Raw genomic sequence first — 19,005 nt, 5'->3', positions numbered from 1 at the left:
TTGTCACGTGTTGCTGGCATCAAATTCTAAAGTTAATGATTATTTGCAAAAAAAAAAAAAAGTTTATCCGTTTAAACATCAAATATGTTGTCTTTGTAGCGTATTCAACTGAATATGGGTTGAAAATGATTTGCAAATCATTGTATTCCGTTTATATTTACATCTAACACAATTTCCCAACTCATATGGAAACGGGGTTTGTATATATACATACTGTATGTCCATATACATGTATATACATATACATATATATATATATATATATGTCTTGATTGGATTATCCAGAGAATAGTGCTCGATACCGTGGTAGAGCGCAATATGTATGTGTGGGAAAAATCACAAGACTACTTCATCTCTACAGAACTGTTTCATGAGGGGGTTCCCTCAATCATCATATACACTTACACACATATATAAACACACATATACATACACATGTGTATGTATATGTATATATATATATATACATACACATACACATGTGTATGTGTATGTGTATGTATATACACATACACATGTGTATGTGTGTATATATATATATATATATATATATATATATATATATATATATATATATATATATAGGGCTTCACGGTGGCAGAGGGGTTAGCGCGTCTGCCTCACAATACGAAGTTCCTGCAGTCCTGGGTTCAAATCCAGGCTCGGGATCTTTCTGTGTGGAGTTTGCATGCTCTCCCCGTGAATGCGTGGGTTCCCTCCGGGTACTCCGGCTTCCTCCCACTTCCAAAGACATGCGCCTGGGGAACGTTGATTGGCAACACTAAATGGTCCCTAGTGTGTGAATGTGAATGTTGTCTGTCTATCTGTGTTGGCCCTGCGATGAGGTGGCGACTTGTCCAGGGTGTACCCTGCCTTCCGCCCGATTGTAGCTGAGATAGGCGCCAGCGCCCCCCACGACCCCGAAAGGGAATAAGCGGTAGAAAATGGATGGATGGATATATATACACGCACACACATACATACATATATACACAGTACAAGTCAAAAGTTTGGACACACCTTCTCCTCATTCCATGTGTTTTCATGACTATTTACATTGTAGATAGTCACTGAAGGCATCAAGACTATGAATGGTATAGAGTCAATGTTACATAAACATAGTTGCAGTTAGGGGGCCCCCTAGTGGCCAGGAGGTCTTTCAGTACAAGGTGCATTGGAGGATGACTTTCACGCCGCATACCACTTCCTATTTAAGTGAAGCTACCTGTGTGTGTGTGTGTGTGTGTGTGTGTGTGTGTGTGTGTGTGTGTGTGTGTGTGTGCATTCCTATGTTGCTAGAGCGCAGCAGGAGGATCACATCACACATGAAGCATCAATGAGCTCATTGTGTGCACGTCTGTGATTAGCATCACTTCAACGTAGCTTCATGCTAACATTCAGAGGGAGCCACGTTCTCTTTGATCTATGACAAATACATCTGCCTTTGGAACAATGATCTGTCATTTATACATAATGTACATGCTTATTGTACATTTATACACACTGTACATGCTTATTGTACATTTATACACACTGTACATGCTTATTGTACATTTATACATAATGTACATGCTTATTGTACATTTATACATACTGTACATGCTTATTGTACATTTATACATACTGTACATGCTTATTGTACCTTTATACATACTGTACATGCTTATTGTACATTTATACATAATGTACATGCTTATTGTACATTTATACATAATGTACATGCTTATTGTACCTTTATACATACTGTACATGCTTATTGTACCTTTATACATACTGTACATGCTTATTGTACATTTATACATACTGTACATGTTTGTTTTAGGGATGGTGCAGATACAGATAGCGATAGTGCAGATACCGACAGCGATGGTGCAGATACAGACAGCGATGAGTGTCTAGATTAGGATACACGTGCACACCATACTGCTGCTGATGGCAACAAAAAACACAAATTTAAATGGTGATTTTTAAATAAAGTGAAAGTTTGTGTAAGGTTTTAAATGTGAGACTTTAATGAATAGAAGATGACAATTACAGTGTCTTGGTTATAGTACAGCTGTGAATCTTTGGGCCTCTAACGATTACATCAGACTACTGGGGTCACCATTCCAATCTGAATAGACTCTCCATTCAACACCACTCTACATTTAAACACATTCTCCATTCAACACCATTCTCTATTCAAACATGATTCGCAATTCAAACGCGATTCACGATTCAAACACGATTGAGGATTCAACTTGATTCAAACGTGATTCGCGATTCACACAGGATTCACGTTTCAACACGATTCGCCCTTCAAACACAACTCTTGATTCAAACACGATTCAACACGATTTAATCATGATTCGCGGCTCAACACAATTCTCGATTCAAACACGATTCTTGATTCAAACACGATTAAGCAGGATTCGCGATGCAACATGATTCTCGATTCAAATGCAATTCTTGATTCAAACACGATTCGCGATCCAAACACGATTGAGGATTCAACTTGATTCAAACGTGATTCGCGATTCAAACAGGATTCACGTTTCAACACGGTTCGCCCTTCCAACACGACTCTTGATTCAAACACGATTCAACACGATTTAAACATGATTCGCGGTTCAACACAATTCTCGATTCAAACACGATTCTTGATTCAAACACGATTAAGCAGGATTCGCGATGCAACACGATTCTCGATTCAAATGCAATTCGCGATTTAAACACAATTCGCGATTCAACTCCATTAAAACAGGGTTTGCGATTCAACACAATTCTCGATTCAAACACAATTCACGATTCGAACCCGATTTACGATTTAACTCGATTCAAACAGAATTTGCGATTCAACATGATTCTCCATTCAAAAACGATTCTCGATTCAAACACGATTCACGATTCAAACACGATTCAACTCAATTTTCGATTCAAACAGGACTCACGTTTCAACACGATTCACAATTCAATACGATTCTCGATTCAAACCCGATTCAACTCGATTTTCGATTCAAACAGGATTCACGTTTCAACACGATTCTCCATTCAAACACGATTATTGATTCAAACACGATTCAATACAATTCTCGATTCAAATGCCATGCACGATTCAAACGATTTGGGATTCAACTCGATTTTCGTTTCAAACAGGATTCACATTTCAACACGATTCTCAACTCAAACTCGATGTTCATCAATTCAAACAAGATTCTTACAAGGTATCATTTGGTGTAATAGTTATAATGAAACTTTTTCAAAACAGGTTTCAGGTTAGAAAAGCTCCTTCTTGTTGCCTAGTGATGGCCTTCAGACAACTTTTTGAAAATTGATTCTTATGAAAAAAAAAGTTAAAATCAATTGCTGAAAATAATGAATCGATATTTTTGTGCACTCCAAGTAATTAGTATCAACATGTCATCTTTTTTCTCATTACTTAATGCCTTTTTGAAAGTTTTTTTCTACACTTTTTATGTATTATTTTTTTTTTAATTATATTTTCTCAATGTGCCACAGGTCTATAACATATTGACATTCCACAAATGGCACACCTTTAACACCACAGGTTTGTACTACACCAGGAAGGCAGAGTGCTGACAAACAACAGAAGAGTCTTAAGGAAGCGATAAAAGTCAGGTTGCTTCTGGAGGTACTCTGCTTAGTGGTGGGGAGACAGGGTCTGGGGCTTGAGGAGGCGGATCGTGCAGCCTAAAATGCAGCGTCCAATGAGATACCGATCCATCAATGACAACTACAGCAGCTGAAAAAAGTAAGCACGCCCCTCACATTTCTGCAATTATTCAATCATAGACTTTCCTGTGACGTTGGAGTAGTCAGCTTGTGTAACCTTCAAACTGAAAGTAGAGCAGTGATGTCATCACGGAGAGTTCCAGGAACAAGTTGCGAGGTTCCAGTCAGGAGGATAAAGGTCGAAAAATAAGTGACTACTGTAGATAACAAATACAAAGACATGCTCGAGCGGTGAGGGACGATACGGTGATTACCATGATATCAATGTTGATCATTTCCAAGAAATACAAGCGCAGCACTCGGAACAATAAAGCTGTCTATTTTAAGAAACAGACTTTATTGTAGCGTCTACAACCTTTTTTTTGTTATTTTGCCCATCGTCCACAATCCTGTCTCTCTTTCATGTGCATTCGATCCAACCCGATTCAAAGGCGATTCTCGATTCAAACAGGATTGGCGATTGAACACAAGCGATTCGCGATTCAAACAGGAATTGTAATTCAATACGATTCTCGATTGAAACGCGATTCACGAATCAAACACGATTCAACTCTATTCAAATAGGATTCGCTATTGAACTCGGTGCAAACGCGATTCTCGATTCAAACAGGATTCGCGAGTCAGCATGATTCTCCATTGAAAACTCGATTCTTAATTCAAACACGATTCAACATTATTCGAACATGATTTAACACGATTCTCGATTCAAACATTATTCGAACATGATTTAACACGATTCTCGGTTCAAACGCAATTCTCGATTCAAACAGGATTCGCGAGACAACAGGATTCCCCATTGAAACGTGATTCTCGATTCAAACGCGATTCTCGATTCGGACGCAATTCTTGATTTAAACACGATTCTCGATTCAAACAGGATTCGCAATTCAACACGATTCTCGGTTGAAACGCGATTCACGATTCAAAGGCGATTCTCGATTCAAACAGGATTCGCAAGTCAACACGATTCTCCATTCAAACTTGATTCTTAATTCAAACACGATTCAACATGATTCAAACGTGATTTAACGTGATTCTCGATTCAAACAGGATTCGCGAGACAACACGATTCCCCATTGAAACACGATTCAAACATGATTTAACACGATTCTCGATTCAAACGCAATTCTCAATTTAAAAACAATTCTTGATTCAAACATGATTCGCAATTCAAGCCTTTGAAACGTGATTCACGATTCAAAGGCGATTCTCGATTCAAACAGGATTCGCGAGTCAACACGACACTCCAAACTTGATTCTTAATTCAAACACGATTCAACATGATTCAAGCATGATTTAACACGATTCTTGATTCAAATGCAATTCTCGATTCAAACGCGATTCACGATTCAAACAGTATTCGCGATTCAACTCGATTAAACGCGATTCTCGGTCCAAACAGGATTCGCGATTCAACACGATTCTCAATTCAAACACGATTCAACACAATTTGCGGTTCAAACACAATTCCTGATTCGAACACGATCCTCGATTTAAACACGATTCCCAACTCAAACACGATTTGCTCGATTCAAACACGATTCGGAATTCAACATGATTCTGGATTCAAACAATTCTTGCAAGGTACCGCAGCACCCGGAACAAAAAAGCTGTCTATTTCAAGAAACAGACTTTATCGTAGCATCTACAACCTTTTTATTTGTTATTTTGCCCATTAAACACAGTTCCGTCTCTCTTTGCTGTGCATTTAAATAGAAAACATGGGGACCGTATGTCCATCAAACACAATCATCATGTCAGACAACATGTTTTACCCCCTGCTGTGCCATTTAAATAGTGAACATCTACTAGTAGGAGGCGGCCAACATTGCAGGTAATTATCCAACAGTGTAAAAATAAAACAACCTGGTTATTCACCAAGCTGTAGCGACATCATTATTTGAAGAGCCAACACAGAGGGCACGGTTCCTCCGAAATGTAATTGATGGTGGCGCACCGCGACACCAAAATAAATGCCGCCACACCTTAAAAATGTGTGTTTTTATGTGAAAACAAATTAAAGCCAGCTTGTGTAACGTGGCCTCTAGAATAAGCCACACAAAGTTTGTTTTTAACTTTTATTGCCAATCTTATGCCAATCTTATGCCACCCGTGCACACACACCCTCCTTTATGCTTCACTGGCAGACAACACTTTCTCATTGTATGTCAACATGGTGTGTTCAGGACCGTGGGAAGAATGAACAACAATACACCAACGTAACAATACCAGCAGGTTGTTACAGTACGAATGGCGATATTTATAGTTTATTATTTGCGCAAAAGCGATGCACCCAAAAAAAATTGTCAGCTGAAAAAGACTGAGCAGCACTGACAAAACCGGATGTTGTGATGACGTAGGCCCGGGGGTGTCCAAACTATGGCCCGCCGTCTTTAATTTGCCCCGCTAGATGTCATAAATTCAATTAAGCATCGCACCACGGAGAGCATTCATATCAATTTTAAATACCTGAATGCTACACATTTGGTACCATCTTGCGGACATCAGATCAATTACCCTGAAATTTACCTAGCAGTCATAACATAGAATTTACTTATGTGACACAATCCGCACAACCTCTCCTAGTCATAAAGCAAAAAAAAAATCAAAGGTCAACACACGGTCACTGAACTTTGTGGATATTATAAAAAACATTCAAATACCATACAAAAAAATCAAAATTACAACTATTAAGATCTGTAATGCATGATGGGAAAAATGTAAAACACTCCCTCCACATTTATCCATGTGTGGCGCATTCTAGCTGCTTGATATTTCTGATTGATGACAAAATTTATAAGGTCGTCACAGACGTAAACAAGGTATGAGTCAAACTTTCACATACTATTAATAACCTACTATATTGGTATAAAATGTACATTTATCACCCTCACATACACAGTTACTTTACATGCTTTTGGCCCACAGCCAAAAAATGTTTTATCCCAATACGACCCTCAAGTCAAAAAGTGAGGACACCACTGTCAGTAGTGTTAGAATAATTATGTATACATTATCACACAACTCTTACGCTTAAGGGCCGTTGCTATAGTTATTATCAATTGTGCTGAAGTTGTACTTTTTCTATCCGTGCAAAGCCAGTCGTCTCGTATCGGTGTTTGTTTCTAGAATCGGCCTTCCGACTGCCAAGGACGAACATCGAGTACCGAGACGCAGACAAACCAGAGACAGGGCGACATCACGAGTGTCAACACATTTGCATTTCATTTATAGTCATATATTGTGTCTAACTGGAGCTGTTGAGATTACCCCCCCTTCCCTCAGCGGCAGCCTCCGTGATGTAACCTGGGACCTCCAAAATAAATAGAGGAAGCGTGTGGGCAGGATTTTAGAGCGTAGTTTGGATCTGTAACTAGAGTTCAGCCCAAACATCTCTCCTCATTGAGCCAAATTCAACTATGTCTCTGCATGATTCCTTGCTTCTTGTCTGTTTAATAAATGTCATCAGTGTTTGAACCTGACACGTAGGGAACAAATATAACATATCGCAGATCTACAATAAGAGATTTTAAGAAGAGAAAGGCTCGCAGAAGCGCAATCTGGCGAAACACAGTCTTACTCAAAATGCTCCTTCATAACACTCGAAAGTAGCCTGATAGCAAACTACTAATTAGCTTGAGCTGCTAATAATGTTGATTACAACCCACCTCAAAATGAAATAAAGAAGAAGGAAGAGCTGCTTCTCCTGTATTATTTTTGGTGTTAGTAAAAGTGTGTGCTAGGTCAGTCATTCTCAAACTGAGGTCCACGTACCATTAGTGGTACGTGGGCTCCACTTAGAGGTACGCCAAAGAATCACTTAATTAAATATTACTGTCCAAATTATGTGCAATGTGACAGTGGCCACAAATAGGAAATTTACTATTTAAATAAAACATCTGCCTTGTTTTAAATAAATTATTAGGCCTACTGTGCTTTTGTATTTTAATGTTGGCCACAATGGTGCAACATGGAGAGCCAAGGTTTTTTTTGGGGGGTGTTACTTGGTGAGTGCTAGGTCATAACTCATGTATTGTAGGAGGTTGTGGCACCAAGCCGACAAGTTGGACAACTTTCAAAATCCACACATGATAGATACTGGATGGCTCTCAACAAATGGAACACAGCATTGCAACATTGCCAAGGAAGCCTTTTTTAAAAGTATAAAACAAGTGTTGGAGGTTTTTCAATGATCATTCGATTGATTTATAGGCATCACAGGGTTAGGAATGTATCGTGTACCTGTTAAAGACCTGGGCAAAATACGGCCCCATTAAGATTTTTAATCCAGCTTGCCAGACGTTCTACATCATGGGTGTCAAACTCTGGCCCGCGGGCCAAATTTGGCCCGCCATGTAATTTATTTTGGCCCTTGAGACAATATTAAATTAAGATTAGAGCTGGCCCGCCAGTATTATACAGCGGCGGTGCATTCACCGCTAATTCTAATACTTTTCCCAGGAGACTCCCGAATTTCAGTGCCCCCCCCCCCCCGAAAATCTACCGGGACAACCTTTCTCCCAAATTTCTCCCGATTTCCACTCGGACAACAATATCGGCGGCGTTTCTTAAAGGTACTGCTTTTAGCGTCCTCTATAACCTGTTGTCATGTCCGCTTTTCCGCCATACAATCAGCGTGCCAGCCCAGTCGTGTAATATATGCGGATTCTACACAACACAAGTGAATGCAAGGCATACTTGGTCAACAGTCATACAGGTCACACTGAGGGTGGCCTTATAAACAACTTTAACACTGTTACAAATATGCACCACACTGTGAACCCACACCAAACAAGAATGACAAACACATTTCGGGAGAACATCCGCACTGTAACACAACATCAACACAACAGAACAAATACCCAGAACCCCTTGCAGCACTAACTCTTCCGGGACACTACAATATACACCCCCGCTACCAACAAACCTCGATTTTGCATGTCACTATAAAGTTATATAAGCCTTGCTTGTTCAATATTCAATGCAAAACTTGTTTGGGTCCCTATTAAAAGGTTAAGTTGTTCAACTTTGGCCCGCGGCTTTGTTCAGTTTAGAATTTTGGCCCACTCTGTATTTGAGTTTGACACCCCTGTTCTACATCATTTTTTAGACCTTTTGCATCAAAACTGTAGCCGTCATTATGATGTGCAGTGCTGTTTTTAAATGACCGCAAGTCTTGAACTATAGAGAGTATTTCACAGGTTGAAATCTGCGCTTTGGAGTGTTATAGGAGTTATTCGAGTAATTTAGGTCAGTGGTTCTCAAATGGGGGTTGGCGTACTTGAAGGTATGCCAAGGGGTACGTGAGATTTTTTTTTAATATTCTAAAAATAGCAACAATTCAAAAGTCCTTTATAAAGATTCCAGAAAACACAGAGTGAGATGTTCTACCTCTTGTGCGAAACACAACTGCATAAAATGACTCAACACATTAAAATGACAAGTAAAAGATTTAAAAACAAAACAAAGTGAAGTGAATCGAAGTGAATTACATTTATATAGCGCTTTTCTCAAAGTGACTCAAAGCGCTTTACATAGTGAAACCCAATATCTAATTTTTACATTCAAACCAGTGTGGGTGCCACTGGGAGCAGGTGGGTAAAGTGTCTTGCCCAAGGACACAACGGCAGTGACTAGGATGGCAGAAGCTGGGATCGAACCTGCAACCCTCAAGTTGCTGGCACGGCTGCTCTACCAAACGAGCTATAAACAACTTCTAAAACATCAAAAATGACTCTAAAAACACATAAAATGACTCCTAAGAGTTGCACAGTGACATCTAAAACATAAATTACTCCTAAAACACGTAAAAAGACTCTTAAAACTAATGAAAAACACAGAATGAGGTGTTTGCCTCCTTTGCGAGCACATACACTTGGTGGCCTTGTAGTGAACGTGAATGCAAGACCTGAAGGATAAAAGAATTTACGGGTGCGTATCATCAGTAGTGTTCCTCTGGGTCATTGGGTGTTTCGGACTTTAACACTATACACCAGGGGTAGGGAACCTATGGCTCTCGAGCCAGATGCGGCTCTTTTGATGACTGCGTCTGGCTCTCAAATAAATCTTAGCTGACATTTCTACATTATATCCGCTGGTAATCCGTCAGGTTCAAACACTGATGAAATCTATTAAACAGACGAGAAGCAAGGAATCCTGCAGAGACAGAGTTCAAATTGTCCGGCCTGTGTGCTTCCTATATTTATTTGGGAGGTCCCTGTTTACATCACTGAAGCTGTCGCGGAGGGAAGGGGGTAATCCCGACAAGTCCAGTTAGACACAATATATGACTATACAAAAATGCAAATGTGTTGACGCTGGTGATATCCCCCTTTCTCTCTGCTCTGTCTGCGTCACTGCGGTGTCCGGCCTTGGCAGTCAGCAGGCCGTTCCTGGACACTGATACCAGACTACTTTGCAATCTTTTGGATTGCCAGTTTTGCACAGGCAAAGAAAAATACCCCTTCAGCACAATTGACAATAATTATAGCAACGGCCCTTAAGCATAAAAGTTGTGTGATAATATATGCATAATTTTCTATCATACCTCTTCATGAAGTTGCATTAATGGTAAGAAGTATTTTAATTATTATTGGTTAACCTCAGAATAAAAATCTTATTAGAAGGAATAAGAGACTTATTATACCTTAGAAATGTTGGTCTTACTTTTGTTGTATTTGGCATTAAAAAATTGTAGCTGAGATAGGCGCCAGCGCCCCCCAAAACCCCCTAAGGGAATAAGCGGTAGAAAAAAGGATGGATGGATGGATGGAAATATTATTAGATTAGATTAGATAGTACTTTATTTATTCCGTCAGGAAAATTACAATTTTCAGCACAATCCCATTCAATATCAGACAAACATTAAAGGCAGACAGAATAGGATCGCTGACGGGTCTGCCGGCTTCCAGCGCCCCTTACAAAAAAAGATGAGATACAGGTAAACAAGAGGAGGGGGGGGAATAGAAGATTAAAATAAAATGAAAAAAATCGGTCTTAGCCTGGGCCCTGGAGAGGGGGTGCAGACTGAGGCCAAGGGAAAAAAAACATATATGGCTCTTACGGATATACATTTTAAAATATTTAGCTTTCATGGCTCTCTCGTGGGTTCCCTCCGGGAACTCCGGCTTCCTCCCACTTCCAAAGACATGCACCGGGGGTTAGGTTGATTGGCAACACTAAATTGGCCCTAGTGTGTGAATGTGAGTGTGAATGTTGTCTGTCTATCTGTGTTGGCCCTGCGATGAGGTGGCGACTTGTCCAGGGTGTACCCTGCCTTCCGCCCGATTGTAGCTGAGATAGGCGCCAGCGCCCCCCGCGACCCCGAAAAGGGAATAAGCGGTAGAAAATGGATGGGCTCTCTCAGCCAAAAAGGTTCCCGACCCCTGCTATACACCCTCTCCAGAGGCAACCAGCTACCGGATGATCAGACCTGAGCTTGAGACCCAAGCCCAATTAGCTATGAAAGTCACCTTGTTGGCAGACAGACTATGCATGGCAGGGGCGTCCGGTTCCCTGAGTCAGATTTTCCTGACCGCATATATTTATTTATTGACTAATACGTCAAGAAAAAATGAATGTAAGTTCATAAACTGTGAAAAGAAATGCAACAATGCAATATTCAGTGTGGACAGCTAGATTTTTTTGTGGACATGTTCCATAAATATTGAGGTTAAAGATTTATTTTTTTGTGAAGAAATGTTTAGAATGAAGTTCATGAATCTAGATGGATCTCTATTACAATCCCCAAAGAGGGCACTTTAAGTTGATGATTACTTCTATGTGTAGAAATCTCTATTTACAATTGAAACACTTGTTTATTTTTCAAAAAGTTTTTACTTAATTTTATATCTTTTTTTTCCAAATAGTTCAAGAAAGACTACTACAAATGAGCAAAATTTTGCACTGTTATACAATTTAAAAAATCAGAAACTGATTTGATTGATACTTTTATTAGTACATTGAATAGTACAGTACATAGTCCGTACAATTGACCACTAAATGGTAACACCCAAAAAAGTTTTTCACGTTTATCAATTCATGGTAATTCATGATGACATAGTGCTGTATTTTACTTCTTTATCTCTTTTTTCAACCAAAAATGCTTTGCTCTGATTAGGGGGTACTTGAATTAAAAAAATGTTCACAGGGGGTACATCACTGAAAAAAGGTTGAGAACCACTGTGTTAGAGAATGAAGAGATCTCTATTACAATCCCCAAAGAGGGCACTTTAAGTTAATAATTACTTCTATGTGTTGAAATCTTTATTTATAAGTGAAACACTTGTTTATTTTTCAACAAGTTTTTACTTAATTTTATATATTTTTTTCCCAAATAGTTTAAGAAAGACTACTACAAATGAGCAATATTTTGCACTGTTGTACAATTTAATAAATCAGAAGCTGATGACATAGTGCTGTATTTTACTTCTTTATCTCTTTTTTTCAACCAAAAATGCTTTGTTCTGATTAGGGGGTACTTGAATTAAAAAATGTTCACAGGTTCATAATCTGTTTATGTAATCAAAGTTGCTCAAATTTAATGACCTTGTTAAATATAATACATTAATAAACTTATATAAAGCATTTAACAAATTATTGCCGCCTAATCTACAACTTATTTTTATAAGACGAGTGCAGGCTCATAACTTGAGACGCTTTGGATGTTTCTAATTGCCGAAACCTCAAACCACTCGTAAACGATTTATGGTGTCTGTATGCGGGGTAAAACTATGTAACAAACTGGACTTACAACACAAGCAATGCCAAACTATTCATCGATTTAAACTATTATACAAACATGGGGTCTGGTTCAAATATAGAGATGAGGGTCTTTAATTTAAATTTGACTTGCTGTTGTACTCTGTCTCAAAGTGTTATCATGTGCTCAATGTTTACCATTACCATTATTGCCAAGTTGTCTATTACCATTCTTGGTAAGTATTCTATTACCATTACCATTATTGCCAAGTTGTCTATTACCATTCTTGGTAAGTATTATATTACCATTAACATTATTGCCAAGTTGTCTATTACCATTCTAGGTAAGTATTCTATTACCATTACCATTATTGCCAAGTTGTCTATTACCATTCTTGGTAAGAATTCTATTACCATTACCATTATTGCCAAGTTGTCTATTACCATTCTTGGTAAGTATTCTATTACCATTGCCATTATTGCCAAGTTGTCTATTACAATTCTTGGTAAGTATTCTATTACCATTACCATTATTGCCAAGTTGTCTATTACCATTATTGCCAAGTTGTCTATTACCATTGTTGGTATATTCATTATTCCTACATTATGGATACAAATTATTGTTACAGTGTAATAATTATTGTTACCCGTGGTAATGCCACTAAGATATAACATTTGTATTATAATCCTTGAACAAAGTAAGAGTGAAACTCATGTGAATAATCACTGAATGGAGAACTGGTGGTGGGATTAAATAACGTATTTCCTTGAATTGCCGCTGGGGCGCTAATAATTTAAAACCTCTTCTCAGTCCGGCGTTTACCAAAGGCATGCGGTAAATTTAGGCCCGGGCTTATGAATTTGAGTGTGATGTGGGATACCATCATGAAAAGCACATTTAATTAAAAAAAAAAACATTTTTATGGTCTTACCTTTACTTATAAATTAAGTCCATGCCAGCTCCTTCTGATCAAAAGCATCGATAACTTGTTTATAGAAGTCTCCCTTATCTTTCTTCAGTTTTAAAAGTCTCTCTGTCTCGATGGAGATCTTCCTTTATTACCTCCTGCTTCGATTGAAAGTCCAGTTTAGAAAACAGTTTTATTTTAGATATGTAATCCTCCAGGTTAAAAGTGCAAGCGAGAGGAAAAAATAAACACACGCTGCTCACTCTTTCCGCTTGTTGTCACTTCTTCTGCAGCCGAGTAGTCGTAAGGATCACTAGCGCCCTCTACCACCAGGAGGCGGGAGTCATTTAATGACTCATATTTGACACACGCAGCTACAGTATATTGATAAAACATAGCTGCTTACTGTTATTTTTAGCATATTGATAGTTTGGACCTAAAATCCTACTGAATCTTCTTCACTTTATGCGTTTTCAAATGATTGATATCAGCCTCCTCCATTTCAAAAATGATGACAGGTGAAGTGTCACTTGTATGCTAATTATTTTGCGAAACGAGTTTGACCAGGCGGAAATTCTAGACATACGCTAATAAAAATAATATTTTGCGAAACGAGTTTGTAATTACAGGCAAGCGCATTCTATATACCTGGCGGCAATTCAAGGAAATACGGTATTATGTTAAGAGTCATTCAAATAACTATAACATATAGAACATGCTATACGTTTACTAAACAATCTGTCACTCCTAATCGCTAAATCCCATGAAATTTTATACGTCTAGTCTCTTACGTGAATGAGCTAAATAATCCATCCATCCATTTTCTACCGCTTATTCCCTTTTGGGGTCGCGGGGGACTCTGGCGCCTATCTCAGCTACAATCGGGCGGAATAATATTATTTGATATTTTACGGCAACGTGTTAATAATTTCACACATAAGCTATGAAAAAAAACTGCGATTTATAGTCCGAAAAATACGGTGTATTAATTTATATTATTATGTGTTGTCAACAGAGGTGGGTAGTAACGCGCTACATTTACTCCGTTACATCTACTTGAGTAACTTTTGGGATAAATTGTACTTCTAAGAGTAGTTTTGATGCAACATAATTTTACTTAATTATATTTATAGAGAAGAAACGCTACTTTTACTCCGCTCCATTTATTTACATTCAGCTTGCTACTCGCTACTGATTTTTATTGATCTGCTGATGCACGCTTTGTTTGTTTTGTCAGACAGACCTTATAAGTAGGATCTATCACATGCCTGCGTTTCACCAATCAAATGCAGTCACTGGTGACGTTTGACTACGTTTCACCAATCAAACAGAGCCAGGCGGTCACATGATTAACTGCACACTTTTATATTTTTTTTATTAACCTATATTTATAAATTTCGACATCTACAAACAGTTGAAAATAATAATCAAAGTAAGTACAAAAACAGTACAAACCAGTATAAAAACTGTACAAAACAGTACTAGGGGGTTGTAAATTGAAACTCACATAAAATGCAAAATATATATATATATATATATATATATATATATATATATATATATGTATATATATATATATATATATATATATATATATATATATATAAAATAAACAAAGTGCAAAGCCATAGAGTCACTCAATCTCAGTAAATAACTTAAATTTGGAACACAGCATCATTGTTTTCACAGCTTTTTGGTTGTTAGAGGTAGAGTGTTTTAATGTAGAGTTGTAATACTTTTTTAAAGGCACAAAAACAGGTCAGGGATTGAGAAATGTACATTTATTAATATAGAACTTAGCCAATAGTATAATGAGGTTGCAAAGGTAAAATTCATTTTCAGTTTTTTTTTTCAATATATTGTAAAGCCAAATATATATTATATAATATATATTATTGTTTTAGTTGCTTCAGAGATATTCCTGGCTCTGAATTTGTTCATTGCTATTTTTATGTTTTTGTGCATTTCTTATTGCCGTCATCATTAAACGAACAGGTTACTCATCAGTTACTCAGTACTTCAGTAGTTTTTTCACAACATACGTTTTACTTTTACTCAAGTAAATATTTGGGTGACTACTCCTTACTTTTACTTGAGTAATAAATCAGTGTTTCTCAACCTTGTTGGAGGTATCGAACCCCACCAGTTTCATATGCGCATTCACCGAACCCTTTTTCTGAGAAAAATACAATTTAAATTTTTTTTTCAAATTCAAGACACAGTTACCATATTTTTCAGACTATAAGACGAGGTTTTTTTCATAGTTTGGCCGTGAATGCGACTTATACTCCGGAACGACTTATAGTCTGAAAAATATGGTATATGCTTTTGGGTAACACTTTAGTATGGGGAACATATTCTAAGTAACAAAGACTTAATTTAGAGTTCTTTGGACACCAGGGAAAAATATTCTAAGTAGGGCTGCAAATAACAACTAATTTGATAATCGATTAATCTGTCGATTATTACTTCGATTAGTCGATTAATCGTCAGGTAAAAGTGACACAATACATTTCTATCCTTTCTGGTATTTTATAGAAAAACAGCATACTGGCACCATACTTATTTTGATTATTGTTTTTCAGCTGTATGTAAATGTTGCAGTTTATAAATAAAGGTTTATTTTAAAAAAAAGTATATATATATATATATTTTTTAAATGAATAGAAAAAGTAGCCTCTGCGCATGCGCATAGCATAGATCCAACGAATGAATGACTAAATTAATCGCCAACTATTTTTATAATCGATTTAATCGATTAGTTGTTGCAGCCCTAATTCTAAGTAACAAAGCCTTAGAGTTATTTGGTTAGGGGGTTAGGCCCAGAGTTAGAGAGTTAGGGTTATAATAAGGCATTAATACGTACTTAATAATGAATAGTCAAGAGCCAATATGTTACTAATTTGCACGTTAATAAGAAACTAATTAAAGGCCTAGTGAAAGCCACTACTACCCACCACGCAGTCTGATAGTAAACGGCGGGAGTAACTATGACTCTCTTATGGTAGCCAAATGCCTCGTCATCTAATTAGTGATGCGCATGAATGGATGAATGAGATTCCCACTGTCCCTACCCATTTTCCTGGGTAGGGACATAATGAAATATTAACATTGCAACACATGCCAATTACAATTTTAAATTTCCCGGGAGTTTCGTCTTCGAAACGTCGTGTAATGATGACGTGTACGCAAAACGTCACAGGGTTTAGGAAGTGTGAACACACACTCAGCTAAAAGTCGCCTGCTTTAACGGCATAATTACACAGTATTTTGGACATCTGTGTTGCTGAATCTTTTGCAATTTGTTCAATTAATATTGGAGAAGTCACAGTAGAAAGATGGAGTTGGAAAGCTTTAGCCTTTAGCCACACAAACACACGGGGATTACTTGTTTAAAATTCCCGGAGGTGAAACTTTACTATGGATCAGAGCGCGGTCAAGCAGACATGAATCCAGACCAAATGTCAACCAGCAGGTTTTGTTGAGAAAATTGTGGTTAAAAAGTCGCTTCTTATCGGAGATCAGCGGAGCTTCCGTCCTGCTGCAGCTTCGTGACTTCCCTCAGAGACACTGTGCGTCAAGACACCCGTGGACACACTTCTCCGACTATCAGGTAATATTAAACTTACTAAAACACTAGCAACACAATAGAAAGATAAGGGATTTCCAAGAATTATTCTAGTAAATGTGTTTAAAAACATCGAAATCCTTCCCAATGCAATGGCGGTTTTTTTTAACTCGTTTTTTTTTTTTTTTTCTAGTCCGTCGCTATCAATATCCTCAAACACGAATCTTTCATCCTCGCTCAAATTAATGGGGAAATTGTCGTTTTCTCGGTCCGAATAGCACTGTTTTTTGCAGGCTCCCATTAACATCAATGTAAATATGTGAGGAGCCATCAACATGTGACGTCATCGTCTGCAACTTCCGGTAGAAGCAGGGCATTTCTCTTAGTTGCAAACTTCATCGTGGATGTTCTCTACTAAATCCTTTCAGCAAAAAATATGGCAATATCGCGAAATGATCAAGTATGACACATAGAATGGACCTGCTATCCCCGTTTGAATAAGAAAATCTCATTTCAGTAGGCCTTTAATGGTCAATATGTTCCCCATACTAAAGTGTTACCATGTTTTTTTTACTGGTGCACAAAATGAACCGTGCATGAACATTATAATAAATAAATAATAAATGGGTTGTACTTGTATAGCGCTTTTCTACCTTCAAGGTACTCAAAGCGCTTTGACACTACTTCCACATTTACCCATTCACACACACATTCACACACTGATGGAGGGAGCTGCCATGCAAGGCGCTAACCAGCACCCATCAGGAGCAAGGGTGAAGTGTCTTGCTCAGGACACAACGGACGTGACGAGGTTGGTACTAGGTGGGATTTGAACCAGGGGAACCTCGGGTTGCGCACGGCCACTCACCCGCCACGCCGTCCAAAGAACAAAACCAACACGGTGCATAAACTCACCAAAAATTACTTCTGCTGTTGCCGTATCCGTAATACGCCGATCGGGAGAAGTTTTTATTTACACGATGAGTCGGGTGTGTCTTGACCTCCGCCGAACCCCTGAGACCGACTCACCGAACCCAGGTTAAGAACCACTGCTCTAAAGTAACAGTACTCTTACTTGAGTACAATTTCTGGCTACTCTACCCACCTCAGGTTGTCAACTTTGTACCTTTTTTTATTATTATTATTTAATGCCATTGCTTGAAATAAATGCATTAATAAATGAAATGAAAAAAAAAAATGAATGACACCACCCGTTAAAAAGGGAAGCGACTTGGCTTGCCTTGAAGAGCCCAGACCTGTTAAGTGAGGTCCCGGCGCGTCTTACCTTCTCGATGAGGAGGTGCAGCTGCTGCGAGACCTTCCAACAGGGGTCCCCTCGCACGGCAGACATGCTGTGCAGGTCGGAGCCTTTCAGGCAGGACACGCTGCTCCTGGCGAACGTCTCTCGCATCTGCAAGGGACAAGAACGGGGACATCTTCACTTTGTCGTCAACTTTCCGCTGGGGCGGCGTGCACGGCCGCGCGCACGCGCACCACGAAAACAAACTTCCTGATCGAATTCGGGCGACGAAACGAGCCGAGAAGAAGTGTCGTCCTCACCGCGTTGAGCGAGGTGGAGAAGTGCAGCACGGTGATGGTGACCACCACCGTCTGCAGGAGCACCGCCACCAGCAGCAGGACCCCCAGCCTCGGAGCGGAGCCCGTCATAGCAGACAGAGCGCCGCTCGCAACGCCACGACGCGGACGAAGCTCACACACACGCACGCCGACGTCCCGGAGAGGAACAACAATGGCAGAGACGAGCAACTCCGGACTGTAGAACCGCCCAGAACCCGCGGAGGGAGGGAGGGCGGGAATCAGGGGGGGCGTGGCTTGGACAGTGTGCGCCGCAAGAACGCGAACCAAAGTTTTTTTTTATTTTTGTCACTTCTTCTTGGATCCAAAGTTCAAACACAACCAATGACTAGTTTCAAATCCACTTTGGATTTCTAAGAGTTCTGCACAACTTTGTAACGCCTTCTTGTTGTTGTAGGGTACCTGGAGTGGGCGGAGCTACAGGCAGTGCGCTGATTGGTGGACAGAAAATCAACACAATACTTTATCTATTTGGTTTTGATCGAGACTCTACCAAGAACA

General features: G+C 38.9%; 1 protein-coding gene across 2 annotated transcripts in view; it reads right to left on the bottom strand.

Moving 5' to 3' along the window:
- The window catches only part of tnfsf10 (TNF superfamily member 10), a 45,329-nt gene extending 26,649 nt beyond the window's left edge, over nucleotides 1-18,680 (bottom strand). Inside the window, exons 1-2 of one of the 2 annotated variants that reach the window (XR_009809765.1) lie at nucleotides 18,469-18,679; nucleotides 18,194-18,319 (exon numbers count right to left, since the gene is read on the bottom strand). Coding sequence is in view for 1 of the 2 variants with exons in the window: in XM_061921325.1 (XP_061777309.1) it covers nucleotides 18,194-18,319; nucleotides 18,469-18,576 (234 nt within the window). In the remaining variant the exon portion in view is untranslated. Of the gene's footprint in view, nucleotides 1-18,193; nucleotides 18,320-18,468 lie in introns of both variants that reach the window. The other variant, XM_061921325.1, reaches the window with a different exon arrangement.
- Between the last annotated feature and the right edge of the window lie 325 nt (nucleotides 18,681-19,005).

This window comes from Nerophis ophidion, linkage group LG15 (assembly GCF_033978795.1).
Source record: "Nerophis ophidion isolate RoL-2023_Sa linkage group LG15, RoL_Noph_v1.0, whole genome shotgun sequence".
In the NCBI taxonomy this organism is placed as follows: domain Eukaryota; kingdom Metazoa; phylum Chordata; class Actinopteri; order Syngnathiformes; family Syngnathidae; genus Nerophis; species Nerophis ophidion.
Note: the sequence above shows the minus strand (reverse complement) of the source record. Positions and strands in the feature narration are given on the sequence as shown.